The sequence below is a fragment of the Galeopterus variegatus genome, unplaced genomic scaffold (genome assembly GCF_000696425.1).
Source record: "Galeopterus variegatus unplaced genomic scaffold, G_variegatus-3.0.2 Scaffold12767, whole genome shotgun sequence".
Lineage (NCBI taxonomy): Eukaryota > Metazoa > Chordata > Mammalia > Dermoptera > Cynocephalidae > Galeopterus > Galeopterus variegatus.
In genome coordinates, this window is record NW_007738878.1 from 18,095 (window position 1) to 28,100 (window position 10,006).

General features: G+C 55.4%; 1 protein-coding gene across 1 annotated transcript; it reads right to left on the bottom strand.

The window, feature by feature from the left end:
- Positions 1-2,182: 2,182 nt before the first annotated feature.
- On the bottom strand, positions 2,183-5,841 carry LOC103581306 (leucine-rich repeat neuronal protein 2-like). Its single transcript, XM_008563178.1, has one exon. It carries the CDS (start codon positions 5,608-5,610, stop codon positions 3,472-3,474), a length of 2,139 nt encoding a protein of 712 aa, XP_008561400.1. The 5' UTR covers positions 5,611-5,841; the 3' UTR covers positions 2,183-3,471.
- Between the last annotated feature and the right edge of the window lie 4,165 nt (positions 5,842-10,006).

The following is a 10,006-nucleotide window of genomic DNA, read 5'->3' on the forward strand; positions in this document are numbered from 1 at the left end:
AGTAATGTGGGCTGCAAGATAGTACACTTAGGTGGTCTGTAGCTCCCTGAGTGGTCACACCAGACACGTTCACTAATGGCCCAGTGCCGGGCTGGTAGGAAGGCTGCTATGGTAGCCCCAGGATTGTCTGCTCCACAGTCTATCCAAGCCACGCATGAGGACATAGAAGGCAGGATGGAATTTGCCAGTGGCATGCACCAGGGAGGGAAAACTACAGCTGGGCTGGGTTTTGAAATCATCTCAATAGATGGAAATGATGGCCCTAAGTAACAACTTAAAATTTAAACAGGAATAAATATCATTTTCTATTTAGGATTAAAAGAAAAGAAGCAATCTTAAATGTACAGAAGAGATCAGGCTTTCTAGCTGTTTTGTTTGTCTTCAGCCCAGCATGTTTAGTTGCACTCACGCTCAGTCCAGAGTGAAAGCTAAGTCTTCAAATGCCACTTTAGGCTGTGATAACAGACACACAGCACCGTGATGAGGGCAGGGGATGGTCCCCCATCCTTCCTCCTGGTGGAGACACACCCGAGCCCTGTGTCCAGCTCTGTGCCAGGGGAGAGGTGCGCACTCTCATTTGCTCAGTTTCTAGCTATCGCAGGACACAGCAACCTACAACGTGCCTTTTCCTCCCTCTCCCCAACTGGCTATGTCTTTGCAGCATCATCACTGTTTACAGAAGAGAGGTCACTTGCTACCTTCCCTTCCTCATGTCCCCTAACTTCCCTGGTGTAGCCAAACAGTTCAGGACCTAGAAATTCAGTTAACAGATTAATAGTCATAACTGATTTTTCCCCGAAGAAGAAGGGATTCATTTTCAAGGACGCGAGCGGCTGTGAGCTCCACGGCAGCTGGAAGCAGCAGTGCCCTGAGAATCAGGTCCGTGGAGCCTGGGAGCAGAGTGGCATCCTCACGGTTGGGTGGCTTCTCCCTTTCCCCAGGTGCTCACTGCTCCCAAGCCCTCTCACACTTTCTGTGCCTGAGCAGTGTGAGCAAAATGGGGGTAGCAGAGAGATCAGAGGAGGCAGAATGTCCCCCTTTCCACCTTCCAAGTGCAGGCACACTTGAAAGTATTTTGAGCTAGACGGAGTTAACGCCCTAGGCTGTCTAGATCTGTTGTGGTCATTGTTTTAGTTGCTATTGACCGAGCCAGGGCTGTTGGGGAAGTTGTGGGTGGCAGTGGAGGTGGCAACGGGAGAGTGCTGCAGGGCTCCACGGGCTCTTACAGCACTCGGGGTGCTAGTGCAAGGGAACAGCACCTTGATTCTGCATGTCGTGTGGGCCGGCCAAGAAAGGCAGCGAGTGGTGATCTCAAGAGGCATTGATTTCTGTCTCCAGTTTTCCATGATCAGCACAGGCCCTGCCCTGCCTCTTCCCTACAGAGCTTCTGGATCATGGAGGCTGGCAAATAGGCTAAATCTCACAGGCCAGCTCCAGTCACTTCGTGGGGCTACCTGGAACGTGGCAGTGATGATCCCAAAGCTCATGAGGAAGAACCCTCAAGGTGTTAGAAGTGGCCAAGACCTGGAGCAGGAGTGAAAAATTCTAGCCACTGCAGGCCTCCACCCAGTGGTTCTCAAAGTGCTGTCCCCAGCCTAGCGTCACCTGAAAACTGGTTAGAAATGCAAAGTTTCAGGCCCCACCCAGCTCCAGTGGATCGGGAACTCTGGAGTTGGGACAAGCCATCTGTTTTACTAGCCCTCCAGGTGATTCTGATGCAGGATAAAGTGTGAGAACCCCTGCCCAAGAGGAAGAAGCCTTCTCCACCTCCTGATGGCCTTCAGAGTCCTGCTCACCTCGTGCTTTGGGTGAGTGTCCTCTTTCTTGGTCCATGGGACCTGATGCTCTGTCACTGGTCTGGCTTCCACCTGTGTATACATTTGCAGTTTTGATGGTGGCTTAGAATCTGCTTCCAGCACATCTGCCAAATGTGTTCTGTAGCACAGGGGAACCCTCAGGCTCGTGTGTGACTTGGTCAGTCTCAGGAAACCCATCCCTTGTGCCAGCCTATCTCGGGAACAGGAAGCTGCTGCTGAGTGGCCTCTGGCTCTGCCACCGCCCCCTCGGCTGGCCCACAGTGGCCTCTCTGCCCTAGGCTCTGTTGGCTTTCCAACAGATGTTCCCTTCACATTTGGTCCTAAGAAGTCAATCAGTTAAAAACAAACAGACTGCAAAAGCAAACCAGGCTTATTGCAAATTATACGGAAATGGAACAGAAAGATAAATGCAGCAATTTTCTTATCCCACAGCCCTCTCCTCCCCGAACCCTCTTTCACCCTGTGCCCCTCCTGCCCCCGCCAGCCAAAGTTCTTGCTGTCTTGATGATTTGCAATTCTCTGCATGACTCTGCCTCTTGGGTTTTTTAAATTAGAAATAGGCCGGGAAGTGCTTCCCATGCACTGGCATGTTAATTGCTTATCAAAGAAGGAGAAGGGGTGACAATGTTTGGTAATGGAAATTTCCGCTCTCTCCCCATCTCTGGGTTTGTTTAGACTTTTTTCTCCCTACCCCCCTCCTTGCCTCCTGCATGCTCTTCCTCGTGGTCACTGTCAGCCTCTCCTGCTCTTTGTCTTTCCCCAGCTCTTCTGCTCACAGCCACGGGCTGGGAGCAGACCCAGAGGCCAGGATTCAAACAGGAAAAACTGTCCCCTCTCTCACCATGTCCCTCTCTCTTTCTCTTCTTCTTATCACATCCCAGCTTCCAGGTTTTGAAGAGATTCCAGAGCAGAGATCTCTTTAGTTACACCCACTATTCAAAGGATTATTTTCCTTTCATCTCCTTTCCCCCAACATTGTTATTATTATTATTTATTTTTATTTTTTACAAAACAGGAGAAAAGAGTGAATTGGGTTGGGGGAGGTGACACATTTCTCCACAAAGATACAAAATTGCCTATAGAAAGTCAACTCCAGAGTGCCAAGCCCGGGCTGCCAAGACGAGCGAGGCATTCTTGGGCATGCTTCTCCCCAAATGTCCTTCAGATCTGGCTGGGGGTCACTCCCACTTTCAGGGTGGTCCCCTGAGATGGGTAGGAGAGGCCTCCTTCAGTCCTTGCCCAGGAGGAAAAAGAGCAAGCAACTGAGACTTTACAAAGAGAGAGGAAGGAAGTGGATGCATCCTGCGGGCCAAAGGCCTGGGGACACAGGCATGGGACGGCCAAGCGGAGGCCCAGGAGCCTCTGGGCATGTAGATAAATGGGGACATGGGAGGTTCTAGCAGAGTCCTGCCTGTTCCTTGGAGATGTTCGTCAGCATGGCAGCAGAGGAGCCCCCGGAAGGTAAGGGCAACTTTTTGGAGGCTGCAGGAGCACCCCCGGGGAGCCACCAAGCTCCTCCTGTCTCTGTCCAGCTGCCAGGCCTCAAGCACGTGGGTCCGTGTCACTTTCCTGGCAGGGCATTTGGCCCAGATTGCTTCTCTTTTGGTAAGAAGTAGTACTGGTTATTTTTCTACTGCTGAGAACAGGCTGAGCTTCAGGAATTTTGAGACCACGGTGGCGACAGCATCTCCTCCTCTGAGTATTTGGACAGCTCCCTCCCTGGATTCCAGGGCAGGACAAGGGGTGCAGATACCACCCGAACAGAGGGGGCACTCCAGCCCCAGAGGTCCCAGGCTGGCAGTAGAGGCCGCCCACCTACCCCCTGCCTGGGCTGGCCTGCGCCAAGGTGGGCCACTAGCCCAGCTGCCAGCAGGAAGACAGCAAGTGCCAGGATGGCAATGAGCCCAGGCTGGTCCCCTAAGGCTCTCAGGCAAGGAGTGGCCTCTTTAGTCCTGGCCCACACACAAGCCAACTGGGTGTGGGCATCAGCAAAGGCCACTTGCAGGCAGGCCCAGTATTCCGTGGCCTGAAGGAGGCGGGTGATGTTGTAGCTGTGGGTGTCACGGGGCAGACGGGCCAGAGCAGTGGCCCCCTGGCCCCGGAGAGAGGAGGCGCTGGACCAGGTGAGGTTGGTGGAGACTGTGTTGGGTGGGGGGACCCAGGATAGCAGGATGTGATAGGGGTGAGTCTCCTGCACCCGGAGCTCCAGCCCCTGGCCCTCATCCCTACCTGGCTGGAGGGGAGCATGACCAACAACCACACTGACTGTCTTAGTGTCAGCCCCCACCAGGTTCTGGGCCACACAGGTGTACAGCCCTGCCGCTTCCGCCGTCACCCTCCGCAGCTCCAGGGTCCCTTCAGGGTACACCCGATACCTCCTGCTTGCATGAGCAGGTGAAAGTCGAACCCCGGCTGGAGTGACCCAGTAGATCTCAGGTTCTGGTTCGGCCAGCGCCCGGCAGTGGAGCACCATGCTCTCTCCACTGGCCACCTGGAGGCTGGGGGGGAAGCTGCGGGGGGAGATGAGGGGCAAGCAGTGGTCTGTCATCTCCCGGAAGGGCACCTCGCGCACTGGGCGGCGCTGGAGGTCTGGTGGCTCCGCGCACAGAGTGGACTGCGGCTCGATGAAGCGGACACGGGTGCCCGTGGCATTGGCCCAGCGGATGACACAGTCACAGCGGATGGGGTTGCCGTGGAGCCCCACCTCCTGCAGGTTGGGCAGGGACTCCACCGTCTGCTGGTGCAAGGCACTGAGGGCGTTGTTGTTGAGCATGAGGGTCTCCATCTGGGGCAGGTGGTGGAAGGCGCGGGGGTGGATGAAGGACAGCCGTGGGTTGTTGGTGATGTCCAGCTTGGTCAGCTCAGGGAGGTTGATCAGGGCGAACTTGTCGATGGAGACCAGCTCCTCCATGTTGTTCAGCCCCAGCTCCTTGAGGTGCAGCATGTTGGCAAAGTCGCCCGGCCCCACTCGCTGGAGTGGGTTCTTGTTCAGGTCTAGGAACTTGAGCCCAGGCACCTGCTCCAGCGCCCGCCTGGGCACGTGGGCCAGCTGGTTGTCATAGAAGGAGAGGCTCTCCAGGCTCTGCAGCCCCTCCAGAGCATAGTCGGAGATCTCCTGCAGGTTCATGCCTGCGAGCACCAGGCTGCGCAGGTTGGCCAGGGGCCGGAAGTTCATGTCCAGAATGGCATCTACCTTGTTGCCACCGATCATGAGGATCTCTAAGTTAGGCAACATCTCAAACCAGCGGCTGTCAACGGCCCTCAGCAGGTTGGAGTTGAGGTGCAGCCGCAGCAGGTTGCTGAGGCCCGCGAAGGCCCTGGGGGCGATGCGGTAGAGCTGGTTGTGGTTGAGATAGAGTTCCTGAAGGCTGGCCAGCCCTGCAAAGCTGTGGTCCTCCAGCCGGGTCAGCTGGTTCTCCTCCAGGTGCAGGCTCAGCAGCTGGGGCAGGGCATGGAAATCGCAGTCTCGGGCGTCCGAAAAGCTGTTCTGGGACAGGTCCAGCTCTGTGAGGTTGGCCAGGTAGCCAAGCTCACTCTGGTCCACACGGACGATGCTGTTGCTCTGCAGCAGCAGGGTCTGGGTGCCTGCGGGGAGTGCTGGGGGCACTGCTGTCAGGAAGAGGTCATTGCAGTCTACAGTGGTGGCCTCACGGTAGGATGAGCGGGGTGTGTACCAGGGCCGGATCTGGCAGGCACACTGAGGGGGGCAGGGCACATGCCAGGGAACCACGGGCACAGCGGCAGTGGCACCAGCCACCCAAGCTAGCAAGAGGGGGGCCACCAGGAGCCTCATGGTGGAGCTGGTGGGCAGGTGACCATCCACAGGAAGAGTCTGGAGTCCTTCTGCTCCTTGCGTTTTGTGGGCTGAGGGTCAGCAGCCCTGCCAGGGTCTGGGGAACTACCCTCCCAGGGCAGTCATTCTATACTGGATGGGTGGGCATCACTGCCCGCCCTCGTGGGTGCGGCTCCTCATCCTTGTCTGCTGGGGCTGAGCCTGCTCATTCATTGCTGCGCCTCACCGGGGCCACCCTAGAAGAAGAGGATACAGAGTTAGGGTGGTGGCAGAGAAGCAGCGTCTACTCCCTGCTGTCGGGTCCTTTGACTCCAGAAGCTGAAGGAGCTACAGAGGGCAAGGCCAGAGCCAGAGCCAGGGCTCTTGGGTTCTGTCCTTCAATTCCTAAGGCTTTAGTGTCCTTTTCTATGACTTGCTCAGGGAGCGAATGACCTTGAGAGTCTTCAGGGAAGGAGTGAGGGTTTGAGCCTTGGGCGTTCCCAGGATAACTCAGAGGAAGGTGTGTGAGTGTACGTGTGCACGCATGTGTGTGTAAGCGCGTGCATGCATGTGTTTGGGAGGGAAGGAGAGTGGCTGGGCTGGAGCTATTGTCATCTTCAGATACCTGAGCCCAGAGAGACATGGCGTAGATTCTCTAACTTTTCTTACCTCTTCCCTCCTTCCCTCCTCGGCTCACTGGGTAAATAGAAGATAAAATGATAGTTTCCATCATTTTATCTACTCTGGTGGAGTAGATGAGAGGTGGATAGGGCGTGGTGGAAACAAATACAGCTTCTAAACTCTGGGATGGGTGACCCAGGACCCTGGAGGTTGGAAGTGGACCCTGGACCCACATGCAGACAGCAGCTGGGGAAGCGGGGGTGATGCTGCCTGGGGTCTGCCTAGGCTCTCCCGGGTGGGAGTACTGCTTTGGATTTTGTCAGCTTCCCCACCCTGGAGGCAGGGGCGTTCCCTTTCCCAACAGCATGGCAGAGCTGCCCGGGACGAGGCTGTCAGGTTAAGAAGCCAGCCCCGCAGGTAAGACGTTCTGTGACCTGGCCCGGCCACTTGCCCTGGCTTCTCTTGTTGCTGCCCCACTTACACACTGTGCGCAAGCCTTGGGTTGAAATTACGCTGACAGCCACTCCTTCTCATGTCTCCTCCTCATTGTTTCCAAACAACTCCCACTTGTTCTTCAAGACTCAACTCAGGTTCAGCCACCTCCTACAGGAAGCTTCTTAAAGTCTCCCCCACCCCTGCTGGCCAAGGGGCTGGCTTTATGCTCGTGCGGTATCCATGCTTCCTTCTGTCACAACCCTGACCACAGCCCATAGAAAGGTCTCTCCAGCTCAAAGTCTCCCCCACCCCTGCTGGCCAAGGGGCTGGCTTTATGCTCGTACGGTATCCATGCTTCCTTCTGTCACAACCCTGACCACAGCCCATAGAAAGGTCTCTCCAGCTACAGCCCTGGCTTGCTTATTGTTGTACCCATAGCACAGGACAGGTGGCCAGTGAGTGTTTATGGTATGAATCAATATTGGTGGCCCCAGGAGCCCTTCCCCCAGGAGGTTGGAACCCCCCCCCCAATCTAGAATCCCAGCCACTGCAGTTTCCCCCCTCTTGTGTGTGGGGAATCTGTCCAGGTTCTCTCTAGATCTCAGGGCTAGGCTGCGCTGCCCTGGAGGCGAGTCCAGCCCTGGCCTAGAACAAAGATGGAAATAAAAAGGGACCAGACTTCTTGAGCATGGTCTGACTTCTGAGTGGAGGTCTGATTCCAGGTAGATTTCCAGCTGCAGGTATCAGGGAAGCACACAGACACTTACTGAGCACCCACCATTGGCCAGGACTCTTCACAGACTCTGAATGTCTTATTTCCCTTAACCTTTGTAACAGGTCGACAAGAAAAGTATTATCACCCCCAGTTTGTAGATAAAGAAACTGAGGTCCAGAAGAGGTGAAAGAACTCAGTTCAAGTCACAGAGCTGGTAAGTGGAAGGAAACAGGAATCAGCCTCGGTCCAGAGGTTGTGCCCTCCACACCTCGCTTCCCTGCCCTTGAGTCTGGCCCGAGCTTGCCCTGGGCCTCCGGAGGGTCTAGGGTGCACTGGTTGCTCTAGCAGCAGGCTGGGTGCTCATTCTTGTCACCAGGGAGCTGCAGAAAGCTCAGAGCTGCATCTCCCACCACCATCTTTGCTCAACTCCTCTCGCTTCCAGGAGGCTGGGGCTGGAGAGGGGAGCCACTGGAGGCAGGGTACCCTTCCTGGAGCAGGAGAGCAGCGTGCCTGTTTACATTCGACTACTTTCCACTTTCCTCTGCAGCTATTTCTGAAGGTGGGAAAAACAACCGTGACTTAAAAGGCACAGAGGTTTTGCGTAGGGGTGTGTGTTCACTGACGCGTCAAACTCCGGGTAAACAAACACACGTGCACACATGCACGCATGCCTGCATACATGTGCAAGGGGAACCCTGGGGAACCCAGCCACCAAAGCCAGTGACTTGGGGTCTGGAAGTGGGGAGGGAATTTTGTGGTGTACAGTGTGGGTGGAGAGGAAGCAGGAAACAACCCGAGTCCCTGAAAGGTCCCTGCCATGGAACTGGACCTAAGGCCAGTGGTCCTGCCACACTTACAAACCAGAGACCCCTGACTCCCGCCTAGACCTGCACCAAAGAGCAGACAAGGAGCAAATAGATCAGGACCAGATCTTGGCTCTACAGAGCACTCACTACCGGAGCACCCTGGGAAAAGTTACTTGACTTCTTTGATCATCCATTTCCTTACATATAAAATGAGATTGTCGTGAGAATTAAATAAGTCGAGTGTGTTGCACACAGAAGGAGCTCCATAAAGCTAGCTCCCTTCCAGCTCCAGCCATGTCTCAGGGTTGGGAGGCTCTACAGCTATAGGACTTCTTAGGGGACAATTGAAGTTGGATCCTTGGCCAGGAGCCCAGGGCTGGGCCTTAGGATCCAGAGAGAGGCAGTGGCTTGATGACGCAGGTTCATACTGCACCCCTGACCTGAAGCCTTGGCAAAGGCCCAGGCAAGCCCTCCCCCTCACAGCTGAGCATGCAGCCCCTTCCAGGCTGGAGCTCAGAGCTGCCCACTCACCTGCCATCACCATATAAGGCTGTCTTGCACATGGCCCACTCACGCAGGCTGATTAGCAGTTTCTACTGGGGAACTGCAGAGAAAGCAAATTGTCTTTTCTTTATAATCTCCCAGCGTGATCAGGATTTCAGATGTGTACATTTTCCCCAACTGTATTTCAAGCTCCTTGTGGCAGGGACCATATCTTACCTGTTTGTTGTGTCCCCAGAGCACCAAAGGTGGGGTTGAGCATGTAGGGGGTGCTCATGAGTGGACATAAATAGTAAAACAGGTAGAGCACATGCGCATTATATTTAATCCTCCCATTAACCCTGAGCGTAGGCACAGAAGAGATTATTTAGCCTCATTTTGCCTGGGAGGCAACTGCCGGTCAGAACGGTTAAGTGACAAGCTTGCACAGCTTCTACTTGGCGGGGCCGGGATTCAAACCTGCCCCACCAGCCCAGCCAATGCAAATCGATGCCTGCTTTATAGGAGCAGGGTACAGGGCTGGCTCAGAGTGCCTGTACCAGTTGCAAGTCCCTTCAGAAATGCACCTGGGTCCTCAGCTCCTCCACCCCAAGTGCCACCTGCTGGGGTTTCTTGACTCCCAGCTAGAGTGGCCCTCTTGGGGAACAGTGGGGAAAGGGACATTGTTCCTGTGTGAGTGTGGCTGGGCCTGGAACCATAGGGAAAAGCAGCCAGCTGCTGCACGCAGACCTCAGCCTGCCTTCTGACTGGGAGCTGGGGACTGCTCTTTGTGCAATGACTGCTGGGTAGCCATGGGCTTCGGGGACAGGAAGCAGAAAGCCCTGGAGCCACAGTCTGGGACACAGAGTTGGTAGCCCACTCCAAGGGCAAATTTTTCCCTTGGAAGGGCTGGCTCTGCAAATACTGTTGGATCGGCCTCGTCCAGGTAGCTTCTCTGGATTTAGCAGAAAGTGTGGAATTAATCTCTTAAGCAAAGACCTTGGTAAAGCTCTGAAGAAGAGTTTGGAGCCACTGTCATCAGGAGCTGGAGCTGCTTCTCTCTTCCCTCCTTCTCTCGCCCACCCCCAGCACAGCCTGGTGGTCCTGCCTGGTATTGAGATCCAGGCGGTTGGTGGATGCAGTCTCTCCCTGCCCTCCTGCCCCTCCTCTCCTCTTCCCTCCCTGATGCCCCCCACCCAGCCCCCAGGAGCCGAGGGTCCACAGGGAGGACGTCAGGCAGTGATCGATTGCCTGGCCTTGGCTGCCTCAGAGCCAGGTCCCCCTGAGCTGCGGAGACAGATGGGCAGCATAACTGAGTGTGGCGTTGATAAACTCCGGCCTCCTCGGCAGCAGATAAGCA

Excerpts from the sequence above, each read along its gene's own strand:
- LOC103581306 (XM_008563178.1), bottom strand. The coding sequence starts at position 5,610 with ATGAGGCTCCTGGTGGCCCCCCTCTTGCTAGCTTGGGTGGCTGGTGCC.